General features: G+C 38.9%; 4 protein-coding genes across 8 annotated transcripts in view; 2 read left to right on the top strand and 2 right to left on the bottom strand.

The window, feature by feature from the left end:
- Positions 1-75: 75 nt before the first annotated feature.
- Positions 76-6,666, top strand: LOC112462207 (cytochrome P450 315a1, mitochondrial). Of its 3 annotated transcripts, none has more exons than XM_025027844.1 (10): positions 76-497; positions 598-660; positions 858-977; positions 1,104-1,619; positions 2,962-3,518; positions 3,779-3,966; positions 4,220-4,554; positions 5,041-5,265; positions 5,376-5,594; positions 5,659-6,666. In XM_025027844.1, the coding sequence occupies exons 5-10, from the start codon at positions 3,016-3,018 to the stop codon at positions 5,773-5,775; spliced, it is 1,587 nt and encodes a 528-aa protein (XP_024883612.1). In that variant the 5' UTR covers positions 76-497; positions 598-660; positions 858-977; positions 1,104-1,619; positions 2,962-3,015; the 3' UTR covers positions 5,776-6,666. The 3 variants fall into 3 exon arrangements, with proteins under 3 accessions (XP_024883612.1, XP_024883613.1, XP_024883614.1); XM_025027845.1 differs by lacking the exon at positions 858-977 and having other exon boundaries at positions 76-295; positions 379-497; XM_025027846.1 differs by lacking the exon at positions 858-977 and having other exon boundaries at positions 76-295; positions 391-497.
- LOC112462205 (armadillo repeat-containing protein 5-like) lies at positions 6,455-12,326 on the bottom strand. The gene is made up of 6 exons (XM_025027841.1): positions 11,804-12,326; positions 10,142-10,362; positions 9,270-9,995; positions 8,969-9,147; positions 8,553-8,826; positions 6,455-8,430 (listed from the first exon to the last, which is right to left on the bottom strand). The coding sequence occupies exons 1-6, from the start codon at positions 12,125-12,127 to the stop codon at positions 7,434-7,436; spliced, it is 2,721 nt and encodes a 906-aa protein (XP_024883609.1). The 5' UTR covers positions 12,128-12,326; the 3' UTR covers positions 6,455-7,433.
- Positions 12,327-12,945: 619 nt separating this feature from the next.
- Positions 12,946-16,635, bottom strand: LOC112462206. Its single transcript, XM_025027842.1, has 8 exons — positions 16,539-16,635; positions 16,156-16,386; positions 15,638-15,737; positions 14,976-15,546; positions 14,694-14,892; positions 14,239-14,608; positions 13,811-14,156; positions 12,946-13,667 (listed from the first exon to the last, which is right to left on the bottom strand). Exons 2-8 carry the CDS (start codon positions 16,375-16,377, stop codon positions 13,304-13,306), a joined length of 2,172 nt encoding a protein of 723 aa, XP_024883610.1. The 5' UTR covers positions 16,378-16,386; positions 16,539-16,635; the 3' UTR covers positions 12,946-13,303.
- A 1,088-nt stretch (positions 16,636-17,723) lies between these two features.
- The window catches only part of LOC112462219 (patatin-like phospholipase domain-containing protein 3), an 18,914-nt gene continuing 17,909 nt past the window's right edge, over positions 17,724-18,728 (top strand). The window contains exon 1 of one of the 3 annotated variants that reach the window (XM_025027865.1): positions 17,724-18,369. In XM_025027865.1, the coding sequence (XP_024883633.1) occupies positions 18,210-18,369 (160 nt within the window). In that variant the 5' untranslated portion in view covers positions 17,724-18,209. The remainder of the gene's footprint in view (positions 18,370-18,728) is intronic. The other 2 variants (XM_025027864.1, XM_025027866.1) reach the window with 2 other exon arrangements.

Below are 18,728 nucleotides of genomic sequence, written 5' to 3' on the forward strand. Positions count from 1 at the left end.
GAGTCTAGGGGGGGGAGGGCCGCCTCGCGCCCCCAGCGGCGATATCGATACTCCGATCGAGATGGGAGATATCGATACTCCGCGCACTTCAAATCGCGAACTGACGGGTTTTCGCCGGCTGGAGAACGGCCGTTGGAAAAAAACGGAGGCTCTTGATGAAGGAACCGAGATCGATCGCGCAAAAAATACTGCTTTTGTCTTCAACAATGCACGACTGTGATATTACGCGTTTGATTAATTATGTGAAAATAGCAAACGTCAATGTGTGGTTTGTTTGTTGATGCGAGATGAACAGGTTTGGTCGCGCTCTTTTTTATCCGCAGTTTCTTTCTTCTCTATTTTCTCCTTCCCCTCCATTCCGCATTTATTTAGATTTAGATTTTTTTTAAGCTATCCGAAGGCTCGAAGGAGATTCAGTCAAAATGAAAGACAATTAGGGACAATTAAGGAAGAAAACGGAAGGGCCGAATGGCGTTTAAACCTCGTCGTCGCAAAAGGTAAGAAGACTTTTCAACTCTCCGACAAAAAGGACATTTATAGATGATTATTTATCGAGCTAAAACGTGTCACAACTCCCATCTCTCGCTTGTTTTGTAGACGCGAAATGGAAGAGGAAGAGGAGGAAGGGAAAGAAGGTGGAGATGGTGCCTTGTTTATCAGGTATATATCAGATGCATCCGAAATCTTAGAGGATCTCTGGGCCGGGAACGCAGCTAGGCGCGACATAAAACTCTAGTCGATTCACTTTGAATAAACTTAGCATATCTCGGGATGTAATCGACGTGTTCTGTCTCTCTGCTCTCGACGGACCGTGTCTCAGCTATTTTGACATTCAGATTTCTGTGCCTTATTTGCAGGCGCCTGCCCCGGGTGATTTAAAAATTTCTCGGAGAGAAGAATTCTCTTATTTTCTTTTTCCCGCGTCGAAGGTGAGACGCGCCTTGAACGCGCCTGGTCGTCTTTATCCTTTAAAAGATGTAAGAAAATTTAAACGGCGAGTCAACGACGATAATTCCCTGTAAAAAAAAAAATTGTTCAATAGCGAATATCATGAAATTAATCTGAGCTTTAGCGTATAATGATAATTAAATTGTCTTATATAGAAACCCGGGAAGAACGGATTCGATTGCGCCTCTAATTCGAGACGCGAGGGATAAAACGGCGGCGCAGTTCCAGATAACGGTACCCGATCTCCTCCTGCAAGCCTGTCGTGAATCCAGTCTCGCGTGGAAGGCAGAAGGTCGTCTCGATCGGCTCGGGACTACGCTCCGCACCGCTTCCGGTCGGCTCCGCTTCCGGCCGGTTTGCCGGGCGACCGGCAACCAGGAGGCCGCATGCGCGGTAGAGTGAGGATCGCGATGCTTGCCAGACGAGTTCGACAGTTTGACCCCGGAGAATCGAGCATAGTTTGTTGGACCGGCACGTACGTGAGTTCGCGTACGGAGTTCGAGCCTCCAGACGCTGGGTATAACGAAGGAGAGAACACGGAGGAGTCACGCAAGTCTCAGTTTTCAAATACAACGTTCTGTAATAAGGCGGCGATGTTAATAGCTCGATAATTCCAATATACTATAACGATATAAGAAGAGGAACTAATTAGAACCGAAACACGAATATTGGTGTGTATACATTCATGTTATTGTGTTACTAACAACTATTTAGGTCTTCTTAACGATCTTTTTGAAATGCCAACCGGTTCGAACCGTTTTGTTCTTTTTTCACCGGCGGGTTGAATTTAGTTTGCCTCGATTACAATTTATTTCATTGAATTTTATTAAATAAATCGATAAACTTTAATATCGCGATGGAGGAAAGATTGATTGCAAATCGAACGAGATCACAGTATAACTTTTAAAGACGAAGCAGAACGTAATCGTTTAAAGTTAAAACTGCCGAACTGAATTGACACGTATATTTGAGAAACACTGGACCAAAAGGATAGTGCATTATCGTTAAGTGCGCTTTGAGATTTGGTCCGTTGACGCAATCACACACACTTCGCTCGCGTGAGACAGTTCCTATCTCCCTTAAAAAGTTGTTCATACTTTACGTACATTATTGTACTGTGTTAAAAATAATACATATGATTTTATGGACTATACGGCCTTATTCGAGCGCATGTAAATATATAATTTGTTACAAATGATAAAATTTAAAAAAGGAGGTATTGTACCAGCTGTTCAAATTTAAGCTTGACATTTCTATCGTAATATTTTTATTTATTAGAAAAAATAATCCTAGAGTGAAAATTGCGCGTTTTTAATTGAAAAATTCTTTACTTTTTTAACAAAAAATGTTTTTTTTTTCTATACTCGAATACGAAAAACAAAGCGAGAGCTTACATCTGCTTCAACGAAATTAGATATTTCATAGCACAAACATATTGAGTATAAGATAAAAATTATATTTTAGAGATAAAGACGTGGAATATCTCGACAAATTGTATTTTTTTAATTAATCTTAAAATTAAAATCACACGCAACGCGCGTGCGTGCATAATATCATTTTACTTATATACCATCCTGTTTTCTTAACTGCGCTTCTTATCTCCTGATTCAGCGCGCATAATGAGTTATGTTAGGACAGCACGAAAGGTGAAGAAATATCGGTGGGATATCCGGATACCGCCTCCACAGATACATCCTCCGGATACAAGATCCTGTTTAGCGTTCGAAACAAACAACTCAACCGTGTTATGTTACATTATTTAAACGCGCCAAAGAGCGGTATTGTATTTACATGTATTTCAAAACAATGAAATTACATGCCGCGGTACGTTAAACCGATGTTTTCTTTTCGTTTGCCTGTATTTTTATAAAACTTGCTTATTCTCGTTTGCATACATTATTCGTCTTGTAATAATTTCGTCGACTTGAAGAAAAAATTGCTGAATCGCGAAGCGCTGAATCGGTATACGCGTATCAGATTCGATACGATCACGATCTGATTTCTCGTTGACAGCGAAGCTGCACACTCGTCTCTCGGTCTTGCTGTATACCCGGTGTCGCTGGAGAGATGCATACTACGCGAAGAGCAATACGGAGATTCGCAAGGTCGATGAACCATCGCGACGACTTCAACGTCTCGTTCACCAAGCGCGGAGCATTTGGATTCGATTCACGACCTTTAACACTGAACGAGAACAATGCTGCTACTGCTCCTCCTTCGTGGAACATCACCGGTCGAGACTCGGTAAGGAACTTGGCGCGAAATTTCGGCACTTCGGCGAGAAAGGATCCACCCGAGCCGCGAGGTCTCCCCTTGTTCGGCACGATGCTGTCCCTGATATCGGCCGGTGGCGCGGAGAAACTGCACGAATACGTGGACAAAAGGCACCGAGAACTTGGACCGGTCTTCAGGGAACGGATTGGACCGGTGCGAGCCGTTTTCGTCAGTTCGCCCGATGAATATCGTAAGATATTAATCGATCTCGCGGGCCCCACGCCGCAGCATTTCTTGCCGGAAGCCTGGAGGCTGTACAACGAGATCCGAGAGCAGTATCGAGGTCTGCTCTTCATGTATGTACAATGTTATTCTCCCATTGGTATGTTATTCTTCTGAAAAAGTCTAATAGAATTAGATAATAATATTAGATGAGATTACAAAATAACGTATCTAAAAAGTTTAAGATGCTTTAGAAGAATAAAAATTTCAATTTTTTTAAAATAATTTTTTAATCAAACGTATCGTTCGTCTGAGTTCTCTTTCTCTCAAGCGAAACAATTCGACTTATCGTAAAACAGTTCGATAACGAAAGAACGTTGGGTTTTTGGGATAGGGACGGACAAGAGTGGTGGCAACATCGGCAAATTCTCAATCAAGTGATGTTGAAGCCTCAACCAAAGACTTTTCTTGTACCGTGCCAGGAAGCTGCTGAAAATCTCGCGAGGAAATGGAAAACATTCAGCCAAACCGGCTGTACAATACCGGACCTGGAACATCAACTGTATCAGTGGTCCATCGAGGGTAAACTTTAGAGAGCGATTGCGTGATAACATTTTTAACAATTAATTTGCTGTTATTAATTATTAAATTATATATTTTCTTAAATAACATTTATATCATTTATTAGTGCATTACGCGCACACTCGTCGATTGCGTAAAATTACGATTAAATGATTAAACGATTATTCGCAATTGCGTAAAATTAAGATTAAACGATTAAATGATTATTTGCAATTAACAACAATGCTGATCGACGTGTCAATTTCTTTTATAGTGATGCTAGCGAGTCTGATAGGTTCGCGATGGCGGGATTGCGGGTCGGGAATACGTTCTGAGATAGAGTACGTGGCATTGATGTTACACCGGGTTTTCATATACTCCGCAACTCTTTCGATGATGCCGCCCAAGTTGGCGATGAAGCTCAAATTACCAGTGTGGACCAAGTTCGTTGAGACTGTCGATACGGTGCTGGACAAGGTGCAGAATCTGGTGCCGCATTTAATTCAGCTTGATGGTGACGGAGTTCTGAAAATGATTATGAATAACGGTGTTGACAACGATAAGGTGGACAGAATCATCACCGATTTCATCATAGCCGCCGGTGACACAGTACGTTTTTTAATTTATAAATATATTCAGAATGTTCTATGAATTATCAAAATTTAGAGTAACAAGAAAAAAGGTACTATTCGTCTTAAAGCAAATTTTTTAAGGAATTAAAATGAATGATATAACAAGGCTTTATATGAAAAAGAGTTTATCTCCCTCTTTCCCTACGTTCTTAATTTATTTAAAATTGAATTATTAGTTCTTCTAGTTTGTATTACTTGGTTACGAGATATATATGTATAATAATACGAGACAAATTTAAATCTAAAATTAAGTAAGGAGGGGAAGGGGCATAATTATTTGAAATCACTAATTTGGCATTTACAATTGAACTTTAGCCAAAAGTTATTTTAGTTGGCGAAAAAGTCGATTTTAACTTCAAATTAATTGTTTTGAAATTGATATTATATATTCTTATTATTTTAATAATTAAAGCGATGGGACATTCTGTATAGCAAAATTATAAATCTGCGATCGCTTATTTAGACATCGGTTACCCTGCAATGGGCATTGATATTGCTCAGTGGTCGCCCCGAGCTGCAAGATCGATTATTCCATGACATCAAAGACTTGTCACCGGAGGAACTTGCAAAACATATGCTGTTAAGGAGTACGTGGAAGGAAACTCTGAGGCTGCATCCCGTCGCGCCATTCCTTACGAGATACTTGCCGGTGGACGCCACAATTGGCGGTTATTTTGTGCCAAAAGGGGTAAAAAAGATTCGCCGTAAAATTAGCCCACTTGCAAATCATTCGCTCCGCCGAGCGAGCCGTTAGGTGAGATAACTAATTGAAAGAAATTACTTTCTTTTTTTTTCTAGGAGTTAATTCTCATATCGCTTTATTCGAGCGGCCGCGATGAGAAATATTTTTCACGGCCTAACGACTTCTGGCCAGAAAGGTGGCTGAGAGTGACCGAAGATTCACGCGACTGTCAGGGAGTGAAAGACGCACGTGCCAGTGTACCATTCGCGGCAGGCTTGAGGAACTGCATCGGTCGCAGACTCGCGGAAACCCAATTGTCTCTTACGTTGGCGCAGGTGAGTCACCAATCGTGCAATTAATTCCAATTCGTAACTACAACCGTATATTGTTTCCTTGTAGCTCATTAAACATTTCAAGATTGAGTGCGAAAATCGAGACAGCATTAAGATGATTTTGCATTTGATCTCCGTGCCATCAGAACCAATCAAACTGAAGCTGACTGACAGAAAAATATAACGAAGACGTTAAATGATTACGACTGACGAGAATTTTATTATTGACGTGATGTAAGGAATTAAATTGTATATATATATATATAATTCATTATATTTGTCGAATGCGTATATATACGCGTTCATAAACACATATATAGGGTGTTTAATGGGGGTATCCTGTATAAACCGATACTATCGTATTCCTTATAAAAAAATAAGTAATTTTTTTCTTAAAATTTCTGGATTGTTATCGAGATATCTAATTTTTTTAATAAGCCAATATACATAGTGCATTTATTACATCTTGATTCGTATTTTAGTAATTCTGTTTAAATTAAGTTTAATATTTATATATTTATAATAAAATATGTGAAAAAATATCTTGAATTAACATTATTCGAAAGAATATTTCGCTGTCAAACGAATTTATTTTATGTCAATTCAAATAAAATTTCATAATAAATTTTATTATAAAAATTGTAAATAGGCTTATATAGCAGGAGTATTAAGATTTTTACACCAAGAATTATATTATGCAAGAAAAATCGAGAAATGCACTTTGTATTGGCATATTAAAAAAGAGATATCTCAAAAAGACTGTATATTACTTATGAGACACCCTTAAAAATAGGCGATGCATCTAGAAAAGCGAATGTACAAGAGCAGTTTGTTCTCATGATTTTTATCTACAATACACATAATTATATTTTTGAGACATTTCATGAACAGAATTTATTGTATATTTTTAAATACAAAAAAACATTAATACATGGAAGATGATGATTTTATAAGTATTTCTATTTGTTAACTGTATTATGTACAAATGCTTGGAACATCTTAACATATGTACAGAATTAATATATGTAACGAGAGATGTTTAACGATAGTTACAAGAATATGTGTCTCTGAAAAAGATGCCTCTAATAATATCAAAAATGCATATCTTATTAGATAAATGTTAAATAAACTGTTAAACGCATCAATGTTTAATATTAATAACATTACTTAAACTCTGATAAACTTCACAGATCACAGATATGATTTTATGTCTGCATTTCGATTACATGATCTTCTTGAATTTTATTGACTCGAACTTTTTACATCGTTTTTAAACACACGATCTTGATTCTTTTTATAATTTATTCAGACTTTTATGTTTGAGATGCAATAAGACGAATAGTTTATACAAATACATTCAAAAATAAAGAGAATTTTTGGAATTCTATCATTGCTGTAAGTAACATTGTTGTTGCAGATGTACAAGAGATACAGCAATAACTTTTGCAACAAATTGAATTTTGCATAAGAAAAATGGTGGTCGTATCGAAAACTTATCAACATTTATCTGACTAACTATGCGTTTTCGACATTATTGCTACAACATTTTTTACTCCACTTCACCTCTCCTATCACCTTTATTAAAAAGATTATTTTTTTCAGAGACGTCCTGTATAATTATCAAATAACCTCGCCATTAGAAATGCGCCATGCTTATGCAAAGAATTTCCATAAAAAGATTCCGGAGACTAGAGCAAACATAAATTAATGATAAAAAAGTCAAGTTTACTCTATTATTATCTTAGAGCCCATTCTTCGAAGATTTATTGTACAGATCGAAAAATCATCCTTATTCATCATAATTGCACTGATCCGAATTCGATAACTGTCTTTCCAATGTCTTTAACATTGGCACAACACATCCATGATTATGTCCTTGATGTCGCATAGTAACTCGTCCTTGATCTCGCATAGTAAATCGTCGAAGGCATTGGCGATGTAGAACTCACGGAACGTCCGCATCGTTTCACTCCACGACATTTTCGCGGTTAGTAAGCTCCTGACACAATAAGATCTAAATTCGTGACAGGAGTGGTTCCTGGCCCAACGCCAAGCTCGACAGATGTTCTCGTGATTGAGCTTATTTAAGGATTTCTCAGTCAGCGTGTCTACCAGGTCCGGCATGAGGAAATAGTCGGCCAGCAGCACAGCGTCCAGCAGCGACTCGATGCTTCGATTCTCGAACGTATATACAATGCTAGCGGCACCGCTCGCCGCTAGTATCAGCGTCTTCAAGCCGTCGCGCGACACGTCCCTCAATCGTATTCGTTTTTTACTCGACTCGCTGAAGTTACCCTCCAGCATGACGGAGAAGACGGGCGAACACTTGCATAGCATTCGCCTGCAAGCCTTAATGGTCGTGCCGTCATCCAGCTCGAACGTCACCATCGAGGATACAGGTGATTTCGTACGATTTCTCTCGCCGAAAGGTAATCTCGGGTAATCGCACAGCTCGCCGACCTTTGTCATCGTTTCAGTGATCGAGTAATCGTCCAAATGGATCTCAAGCGCTTTCGCCAACTGGCAGATTGACCAGATCGCCCGCTTGTGTAACTTATGCGACGAATCTGTTAGCAGATCGAATATCAGTTGCAGTCCACCGCATTTCTTCAGCAAACACTTGAGAGTACACTGTGTTTTAATGAGAAGCGGTATCGATACCGCGGTCAGCAGTTTGTCCTCCTCTTCGCCGCGCTGCAATATAAACGATAGCTGCCCGATGGCACCGCCGGTTTCCGCCACCGTGCGCAAATAGGACGTGCATTCTTCCGTTTCCGGCAGAGTTTGCATTTCAAATACCACTCCCTGCTTCAGCAACGGCATGAAATACACCGGGTTCCTGGACAAAGTGAATTAGGAAAAATATAAACGTTATGCGAATGAAATCTTTCTAAAACCACGAATATAAATGCGAAAGGAACAATTGTGTAAACGCGAAGTTTATAATTTGAGAAATCTTACCCCATGATTCTCGCCAATATTTTGATTGCGGTGCTTTTTAGGGCGTTTTGCTTTTTTGTGTATTTTATATAATCCATCAACGATTTGATGGTCGTGGACTCAGCCAATTTGTCGATGGGCTTAACGGAGAGACTCAGTTTACTCAGCAGAAATAACGTATAGTATTCACAAGCATTCGTTTCCGAAGATGTCTCAGAGTTGAGAGAAGAAGAATCGGAATCAGCTTCGACAGTTGTTAATGATTTGTAGCTCTTAGGGGAAGCAGCTTCTTCTTCTACAACAGAACATGCGGAAGCATTAATTTAATTAAAACGAATGACTTGAAATATACTTTGTCCAAGATCTTAATTGCGATCAAATCACATGTAGCAAAATAAAAAAAAATCTGTCTACGGTAATAAAGAAAGATAATGTACCTTCGTTATCGCATTCTTTATCGCTGTAAACCGGGCTGTAAACGTCATCTTCGAGATCATCAATTTCTGCGTTCAAGTCGAAGTAAGGTGGCAAGGGCGGTGTGCTAGGTGACGACGAGGAGGAGGCACTTGTAGCGCTCCTCGGACTCCAATCGTCGCGGTAGTAATCCATACTGTATCTGAATTGCAAAGTGATTAAATGTAGTTAATTTCAATATAAACTCGGATGTCATATATCCTAGAGATTAAAAGATTCGGATGTTATATATCCTAAATATACATATTATGTAATTTATTTCACCTCGAAGTGGAGTACTTGGAAGGTTTCTTGTAATAATCCTCGATCAGGTAGTCGCTGGGACGTTTTCTTGATGCGCTGTTCCTTTCACTGTTCTTAGCTACGACATTCGTCAGTTTCGCTACTAGAACCTCCAATATGCCGTGTCTCGTCAGAATGTCGAGGCCGATTTCGTCGTGGATGAACAGTGAGAGAGCTTCCAACAATTTGAGATGGTGATGTTCGTGCTCCGGCTTGTTCAACAGCGCCAGGATAACCTGCAATCCATCGCTCTGCCTGATCTTGTCTCGATTTACTGCTTCTCGACAAAACAAACACAGGCTAATCAGCATCTCCTTGCACAGAAGGTTGGAGTTGGCGTCCGCCGTGTTTATCAACGCTATGAGCTCCTCGACCGTGCCAGAAATACCTAGATTTAATCGACATTCCGCTATCTGACAGAGAGTATAAAGGCATTTAACAGCCATCTTATTGTTGCCCGTGCTACAGCAACGCATAAGACACTTGTAGCCCCACATGTTCTTGTTCACATGCATCTGTTGTGCGCATCGCGGGTCTAAAGTGTCGAGAAATGTACACATGGCCTTCAAGCACGCGTCCACGAGTCTGCCGTACTTAGCATCCACATTGGACCTCTCTTCGGCCGTAACGAATAATTGAGCAATCAGCTTGACGATTTCCAACTCCACCATCGTCTCCCTAATGTTTTTGTAAACGTTCCAGATATTCCTGCAAATGTAATAGAATATATAATTGAAACAGATATCTATAATTATAACATAAAATGCGTGAAATTTATAATGAAATAAATACAGTTGAAACAAATACAGCATAAAAGAGAAATTACATTTATGGAATCGAGAATAATTTTGTACCTTACAGCTCTGACAGCCATGCAATAAGTTTGAACGTCGGTTTTTGACGTTAGGAGTGTCACAAGTGCTTTCATCACTCCAGCATTGCATAATTCTTCAGCGTGCCAGCTACATTCCGATAAGTTACTGACGAGCCTGCAAGCACGACAGTGCAGCATGGCATTCCACTCGAGGTTTTCTATTATGAATACTACGTTGAATCCTATCTTGCTGTTCTTTACCTGAAATTTTACAATTCACTTATACACAACTTATACACAATAAAAAAAAATACTTTTTGTTATCCTATATTATCATCTTCTGTTTTATCATTTATTTTAATTTGACGTCTTCTGACATATTTTTATTAATATTATTATTATTAGCATTATCACAAATATAACATAAAGTAATATACTAATGTTTCTATATCATTTCTCTTATTTTTTTTACACATTGTCAACTTTACTTCATGTTACATTTCCTATACACTCGTCCATATAGTGCATTGCCCCAATCTAATCTCGTCTATATTATGAATCAGTTGAATGCTCCTAAGATTCTCTTCCTGTTCTTCCACTCACATTTACCACGCATGATATACGACCATATCAGACCAAAGGAAGTAAGTGAAACATAGAGAACAAAAATATCTACACCCTGCGTCTGAATAGAATAAGAATGAGGATCGAAAAGAAATATTTAATCTATTGTACCTCCTGCATTCTTCGTCTTGTTTCCTTTGCTTCTACTCTCTAATTATAGATTTATTTTGAGCGCAGAAAAAAATGACATTATGCAGCTTTATAGAACATATCTCTTAGAATATACTTGATAAACTTAGGCGGCAATTATTTCATATAATACGGACTGCATTATTATATTAGCGATGAAATGGAAGATAATTATTAATTAAAATGACTTTTACAAATAAGTTGTCTGTCCGGCAAGTTTTATATGTCTCGCATGTATACCACAGTAGAATTTTTTTTATTATTATAAGAATATAATAATAAAATATTGTATATGTTAAATAAGACTGTATCTTCATAGGTAGTGTTGCGTAGTGCGCTTTCTATTTGGTTTTTAGCTCATCTAAAATTTTACATAAGACAGCATTTTTTTACAAGTGTTTAAAAAAAATTTCAATAGCACCAAGACGCTTTCCAAAGCGTCATCACGACACTACTGAAAAGTTGGGCATTGTTGACAATCGATGTGTGAAAAGAAAATAAACATTTTTGCGCTTCTCATAGATATGTTCCAAACACGTGACATGCAGCGTCAATCCTGGGAATGGGTCAAGTGCTTAAATCTATTCCTTCTAGATGAACATTCTAATTTACTCTCTTTCTCTCCAACGTCTAAATTATATATACTCAATTCAAATACAAAAACTGTAAAGAACAGACCTCATGTATATTCAGAAGGCACTTAGACATTCATATATTATGATCGTTAGATATACATGTATCATGACTGTTAATCTATTATGATTATTAGATAGAATGATTGGCCAATATATATTGCTTCGGAGTATATTTCTTTATATGTTATCTACAAAGCAACGTTGACAAGCCTATTCAGACGTGATAAGACTCTAATCGGAGGAAACCAACTCCAAATTGAGAAAGCATCAACAACGATTCCTACACCTGGAGTAGAGGCGAAAGGAGCATATACCTTCTCCCTGACGTCGTCGGTCATGCAAACGTCCGCGAGTATGCTCAGGCTCCGGTCGACGATCCGGTGGTTCTCGCAGCGCAGAAGCTGGACGAGGATGTCGAGGCAGTTGGCTCGCTTGGCGAACTCCCTGCATCGTTTCGGGTCGCTCTTGAGCTGGTCGAGGTACACGGCGATGCCGCGCTGGTTGCCCGCGCGGAAATACCTCGCCAACGTCGACTCGTCCGTCAGGGCCTTCGGCAGCGGCGCGACCGCGACGTCCTGGTGGCGCGACGCCGCCGGCGCCGACGAGAATCGGGCGGATGTCTGCGAGCCGCGCGACATTACTGCGCGTCGTCAAAATGGTCAAAATCGCAGCGTCCACTCTATGAACGCGGGGCGAGGGGACGCGCGCACATCTCCGTCGTCGTTGCGTGCCGTGGGCCACCACCGATCACGTAACTCCGAGCGAAACACTTCGCTGCCCTTCGCTCATTCCGATTCCGCGTGAACTGAGGTGAACTGGCGTGGCGTGAACGTACTTCGCGCCGTGAACCTACTTCGCGAGTCACAAAGCGATCACGTGTCGATCCATGTCGATCGAAGACACGGGTTATATATATGATCGCACGAACTGTCAGGAGCACGCGAAACGTCAGGAACACTTCACACTTTTCACTTCTTACATTCTTTCCCTCCCCCCGCTTCGGGGAAAAAATTACATGATCGCTGCCCTATTGGGTGTCCGCGAAATGGAGAAATAGGAGGAGAGGACCGTGCGATGAATTTTTCGCACGCTATAGGCTGACGCGCATGCGTGAGGCACGACCACGTGACTCCGTTTTTATACAGAATCCAGTGTTTCGAAAAAAGTTATTATGTCGTCTTCTATCGTATCTATATTTCTTTTATTACTTTATATTTTTTTTATATATAGAATATATTTTCATTTAATGTAATGATTTATTTAATTTTTAATTACAAGCAAGAAAGTGCTTATCACGCATGGATTAAAAGTGCAAAATCAAATTTCAGTTTGTCAGAAATAGGTTTAGGTTTGGAAAAGTTTTTTTGAGCGTGGGAGTGCAGAGGAAAGGGTGGAGGCCCTCCCTCGCAAACTTCTAAATTTTTTTTATACTATAATATATGTAAATATACAAGAATCATATCAAAACTCTTATTTATTTCAAATTTTGTGCACTTTTACATCACTGCGCATGCTTTCTCTGATACTCATGTATGTACCTGTATACATACCCTGATGTCGATATAGAATATTTCTTAACCCGAAAATTGTCACTTTTAGTACTTTATAACTTTTGTTTCTACTTGATAGCGACGATTTTAGCTTTTATATTCGAATTTAACACGCCAAAATACATAATATATTGTTAAATTTCAGCCAAATTGGTAAGACTGCCACCTTCCTTCATCATCATAATATCCCTCATCATTATCATCAAGATCGAATTGCTTTTAAAGCTGTAGACGCCATCGACGTCTCATCGATGTCGATCCGATTTACCATCTCCCCCTGGGTTGATATTTAAGGATGGACACGTGTGGATATTTTTCCTTCGCCTGAGCAACGAACGCCTGGCCATCACGCATGGACCCGTCCATGGCGATGGACCCGTCCCGCAGAACGTAGATTGTTTGTAGTTTAGGACACTGCTCAAGAATTGCGAAACTAGATATACCCCACAAGTATAATTGTCTTAAGTTTTTACACAGTGTCAGATCGTCATCGTGGACGTAGAAATTGGGATAGTGCACAGAATTGAGATCTATCAAATTGACTTCTTCTAAGCGTTGACAGGAGGAAAACAATCTATGCAAGCTATGCTTATCGATTATGCAATATCCTGCCGGTGCGAATATGTTTCTGTAACAAAAGTCATATTATTATACGGTTTTTCAATCGCAATAAGAAAAACAACATAACCATTTCATAATGTTTGCAAGAAATGTAAATAAACATTTTGATAAAGAATATGTGTTTTAAAAGAAAATCTAGCACACACGTACATCTCCATCATTGTCAGTTTTCGTAAATTCTTGCATTCAGCGAGGGCATGAATACCTTGCAATGTAATAATATTGCCCGATAAATCTATTATTTCCAAGTCTGGACACGAATTTTTTAACTGTATTGTGATTGCGTCTAAATGTAATAATCTTCTATCATCGTACGAAAAAGACAGCATGTTCAAATTTAAGTCACGCATCCGGCGAGTTTTTTGCAGTATTTTGCAAAGAGATTCAGCTCTTATACCGCACCATCCAAGGTCTAATTTCTCTAGAAATTCTAGATTTCCGAGACTCAAAACTTCTTGGTCCATTCCCTCCAGAGTACAATAACTGAGATCCAATACTAAACAAAAAACAAAAAAAAATGTATATATTAGTCACATACGGTTTATCTGTAATCTTAACAATCATATTTATTTATGTACCTTTCAAATTTTTGCATATCTCTGAAATTTTTAATATAGATAATTTGTCAACAAAATTGCAGCTAGTTAATCGTAAGTGCGTTAAACCATCGCCGCAACTCTGAAGAAAGTTTACGAAATCCGGAGCAGAAATGCAGCTCGCTGTAAGATCCAACTGTTGTAAATATTTACATTTGGATGCAAAATAAGACAGAATTTTATCATAACAAAAGGATGAATCCCTAGAGTACTCTTTTCTTAAATTTCGCAAGTTCAAACATTTAAAGAGAAAAGGATCCTGTGTTAAATTATTGAGGCGTTTATTTACTTTGCTCATACGGCAAAACGACCTCATATCCAAGTATTTTAATATCATTAGTATTATTTCATCCTGCAAAAACAAAACATAAAATTTTAATAAATGAGATTATGTTGTAATAAATTATAACGAAAAATAAACTTCAAAAATATTTTACAGAAAACGCAGAAAAACTGTCAAGTTGCTCCTTGGAGTCTCCCGAAGAGAGTTTGATATCTTCTATAAATTTTACATAATTCCAATGATTTCTTAATAAAGGGTGATTCACATGTCCCTGTTTAGAAGATGGCACATCTTCCTCTCGAGATACTTGCTTGTGCGCGAGCTTACTCTTGTGAAAACTCGTTGCTACATCGCTGCAAATAACATTGAAACACATTTTCATTATTAAGTAAATAAAATAAGATTGAATGTTACTTAATATCGACAATTATAATACCTTTTACAAATAACGCAATATTTAGGAAATTCCTTTTGAAGATCAAGTATATCCGAGTGTGCATTTTCATAATCACGTGTTGTATTATGAAAGTCCTCCAATAGATACATGTTCCAAGCATCTTTCTTTTGAAAGTCATTTTGTTTTTGTTTAGAACAACAAATACAATAACTCGAGCAAGAATGTCTTTGTACCCAAATGCGATGTAACAGTTCAGATAAACTCGATAAACTCTCATCTTCAGGATTTTTAGGTAAAATCAATTTTGATGTACCGATCAGCAACACAGCATCTAGCTGTGTGCAAGAGTTGGATATAAATTGTAGTCTAAGCTTTTTGGTTTTAAACCTTTGGTTACAAGACCGTAAAATCGGGGAAAATATCCGTGATTCCGAATGTCTGCGTCTATTGGATGTAGAAATTCCGTAGAACTGAGGGTCTCCATCCCACAATAGAAGCCACCGACTCTCATCATCAGAATCTTGGGCCCAAACTTCAGTTACGTTCCCATAATTATATACTTCATATATAGAGACTCGGATTGGATATACAGCTTCATGAAATTCAAGATCTTCAAAATAGAAAATTTAAATAGAAAACCTTTTCTTAACATAAACATTTTTCTTGCCAATATCTTGTTTATCAATTCAAATGTTACTTACCAATATCATGATAATAAGTATCTCTAAAACGCTGTGATGCAAAAGTATATGGCACTTGTTTCTGCCATGGAGATATTGAAATATCGAAATCATACTTCTTCTGTAATAAAAAGCAAAAACCCAATTATAATAAAGTGACGTCAAATGACGTCTTAATAACGTCTATGACGTCATCTTTGCTACTTGGAAAAAAGTACTGACTATTACCAAATGTTGTAGCATAAAATTAGATTGCGATTACTTTCTATAGAAATATAATAATTGTATAGAATAATAATAATTATAGAGATAATAATAATACAGATATAATATCAGGAGAGGATTATTACTATTCCAACCCAGAGCTGTGTTTCAAGTCTGACAATTTAGTCGGCGCGCAGTTTACCATGTAAAGTTGGAAAATATATAAAAATTTAAAACTTTAAAATAACTTTTGCGCATCATCAATCGCGTCTCAATTAGTCCGCTTCTTTTATATTCGTGAATAACAGATAATATCAGAAAATGCACATACGTACCATAAGAAAATTTTCATGGTTTGGAAAATTGCGAGGTGTTCCTATTATATTATTACGAATATTACTTATGCTAGTAGTATTCGTACAGTTTTTTGCGGATATATTGCTGTCCTTCACAAATTGATATATGAAATCAACATAATCCTCTCCTACCACTACTCTGTCAGTATAAGGATATTGGACATCACTATCGCAATGTGAAGAATGATAATTGGATGTCATGTTCTCTCTCTGAAAAAAGATAAAAGATATAAAGTAATAATATAATAAAATATAATAAAATGTAATTATCTTTGCGCTTTGTTAGCATGTCAAAATGCTATATCATAATATCATATATTTATTATAATTATATACTACAAAGTATACTAGCTTATACTTACTTGTAAGAGAGTTTATTTTCTTGTTTCCACGTGTTGAAGCGGTGAAGGAAGCGTACCGTTTGACCACGTGCCACGTTGCGACAACATTTTTCCACTGGACCTGCTGGACCAGCCAATCAGATATATTTTTATTTTAAATCAGCCAATTGTGACGTGGTCGATTGGCGTGGCCACTCAAGACGAACAGTGGTCATTCGCGGCACTATTTGCAGCTCGTTGTCGGTAAACAACGGTCTGTATTACCGATAGATACTCGGCATTTTGTGCAGCGACGATCTTTTTTTTCAAGACACGGAGGGGCTCAGACACAATTAGAAAAATAAAAAGTAAGACAAAGGAATAAGAAATAAGGGAATGTCGCATCTCACTTCAGTACACGTACATTAAAGTGAGATGCAACATGCTTTATTTCTTATTTCTTTATCTTATTCCTTATTTTTCTCATTGTGTCTGAGGCCGGTATTTATTCTTCAAGATCGTCTTAAGTAATGTCTTAAGACGCTAATACGGCTCTGTGATTGGTTTATGACATCTTAAGATTGAACTTAAGACGGTTTTATGCTAGGTCTACAATGCGAGTCGTAAAGTCGTGAGTCGTAAGAATTGACCAATCACAGTCGATTATTCTCCTCAAATTCGATTGTGATTGGTCAATTCTTATGACTCACGACTTTACGACTTGCATTGTAGACCTAGCACCTAGCATTAAATAACTATGAATACCGGCCTAAGTTTATTTCGCTTGCTTCCATGCTGCCAGTGGGTATCACAGACATCTATATTATAATTAGAGTGTAACGTGTAACTCTATATAAACATCTATATTAATATATAGAGTTACACGTTAATAAGTATATATAAAATTGTTTATATATACCGTACCCCAAAAGATAGATTTCGAAAACACCCGAAAAACCCTTTAGCCATAAAAAATTGAATCCAATCACAGTCGACTATTCTTCTCATGTTCCCCTGTGATTGGTCAATTTCTCACGGATTCGGGCTGGCTTGGCCGGACTTGGCTGGAGTGCATTTGCGAACGCCCGCACGTGGTAGGCGTGGTCGGCGAACCACACCACCCGGCGCGAGCCAATCGCGCGGCGTAACGTCATACGTGGCCTCTCTCGTTATCGCGCGAGCGTTATCGCTGTTGCAGTCGGTCCCCCGTGATGTGTATGAACGTCTTTCCTTTCTTCCTTATCATCTCGCTCTCTCTGTTCTTCGTCGACGCGCTCGGGTACTTAATCGGGAGACGGGAACGAACGGCCAACAGCTGTTGCTCGTTGACAGTACACTATCGGCCGTCGTGGTACATGTGTCGTCTCGCGTGTCGGCACGAACGTAACGCGCATCTTGGAAGACACGTTAACGTTACACACGAAATCGACAGCGTTCCTTGGAAGAGACGAAAACGTCGTTTTACTCCGCGCTTTTCTTTCACGCTTTTCGCACACGAGAGTGTGCGTAATCCCGTGATCGTGACCGCGATTTTTTCGCGGATAACGCGGAACACCCGTTGCGTATAACCTTCGTTTCTGGGCGTGAAGGACTCGTGCGGATCCTTGGAAGCGAGAAAGAAGGCAGGGTACAGGGAAGGAGGAAGTGAACGACGTGGAAAACGATCCGGCGAGTGTTGTCGTCGCGTCACCAAGTCGGAGCGACAAGGGCAACATGAATCTGTCATTCGCTGGCTGCGGCTTCCTCGGCATCTACCACGTCGGCGTGGCGGTCTGCTTCAAAAAGTACGCGCCGCACTTGCTGCTGAACAAGATAAGCGGCGCGTCCGCGGGCGCTATCGCCGCGTGCTGCCTGCTCTGCGACCTACCTCTAGGTGAGTGAACTCGCATCTCTTTCCAATTCCCCCGCCTCCCCCCCTGATTAATTATGTAAAACAGTCTTCTCTCCTTGACGGTTTTGGAGAAGACAGTTCCTCGCGGACAGATCGCGAGCGAGATTAACCCTCAGCCCCTGCCCTTTGTTTTGATTTTCGACCAACGTAACTTCTGTCCATGGGTCGTTCGTGTCCTGAGCTTATTAAATAACTTTAAAAATGTTTAAAACATATAAAAAAATTTCAGAGTATCTTTCAACCTTATAGAATACGAAACAATACTTTAGACTTTTAGAACAATAAGTAAACAAAATTTTAACAAATAAACTCGGAAAAGTTGCTAAAAAAAACGTAAAAAA

Source organism: Temnothorax curvispinosus, unplaced genomic scaffold, assembly GCF_003070985.1.
Source record: "Temnothorax curvispinosus isolate PA1 unplaced genomic scaffold, ASM307098v1 QBEX01012062.1, whole genome shotgun sequence".
NCBI classification, from domain to species: domain Eukaryota; kingdom Metazoa; phylum Arthropoda; class Insecta; order Hymenoptera; family Formicidae; genus Temnothorax; species Temnothorax curvispinosus.

Bases quoted from the DNA above. Each gene is read 5' to 3' on its own strand.
- LOC112462207 (XM_025027844.1), top strand. From the start codon at position 3,016: ATGCATACTACGCGAAGAGCAATACGGAGATTCGCAAGGTCGATGAAC. The intron at 3,519-3,778 runs GTATGTACAATG...TTTTTGGGATAG, and splicing joins TATCGAGGTCTGCTCTTCAT to GGACGGACAAGAGTGGTGGC. The intron at 4,555-5,040 runs GTACGTTTTTTA...TCGCTTATTTAG, and splicing joins TCATAGCCGCCGGTGACACA to ACATCGGTTACCCTGCAATG.
- LOC112462205 (XM_025027841.1), bottom strand. From the start codon at position 12,127: ATGTCGCGCGGCTCGCAGACATCCGCCCGATTCTCGTCGGCGCCGGCG. The intron at 9,996-10,141 runs GTACAAAATTAT...TTACATTTGCAG, and splicing joins ATGGCTGTCAGAGCTGTAAG to GAATATCTGGAACGTTTACA. The intron at 9,148-9,269 runs GTGAAATAAATT...TTTGCAATTCAG, and splicing joins TCCAAGTACTCCACTTCGAG to ATACAGTATGGATTACTACC.
- LOC112462206 (XM_025027842.1), bottom strand. From the start codon at position 16,377: ATGACATCCAATTATCATTCTTCACATTGCGATAGTGATGTCCAATAT. The intron at 15,547-15,637 runs GTAAGTAACATT...TCTATTTTGAAG, and splicing joins TACTTATTATCATGATATTG to ATCTTGAATTTCATGAAGCT. The intron at 14,609-14,693 runs GTAAAATATTTT...TTGTTTTTGCAG, and splicing joins ACAGTTTTTCTGCGTTTTCT to GATGAAATAATACTAATGAT.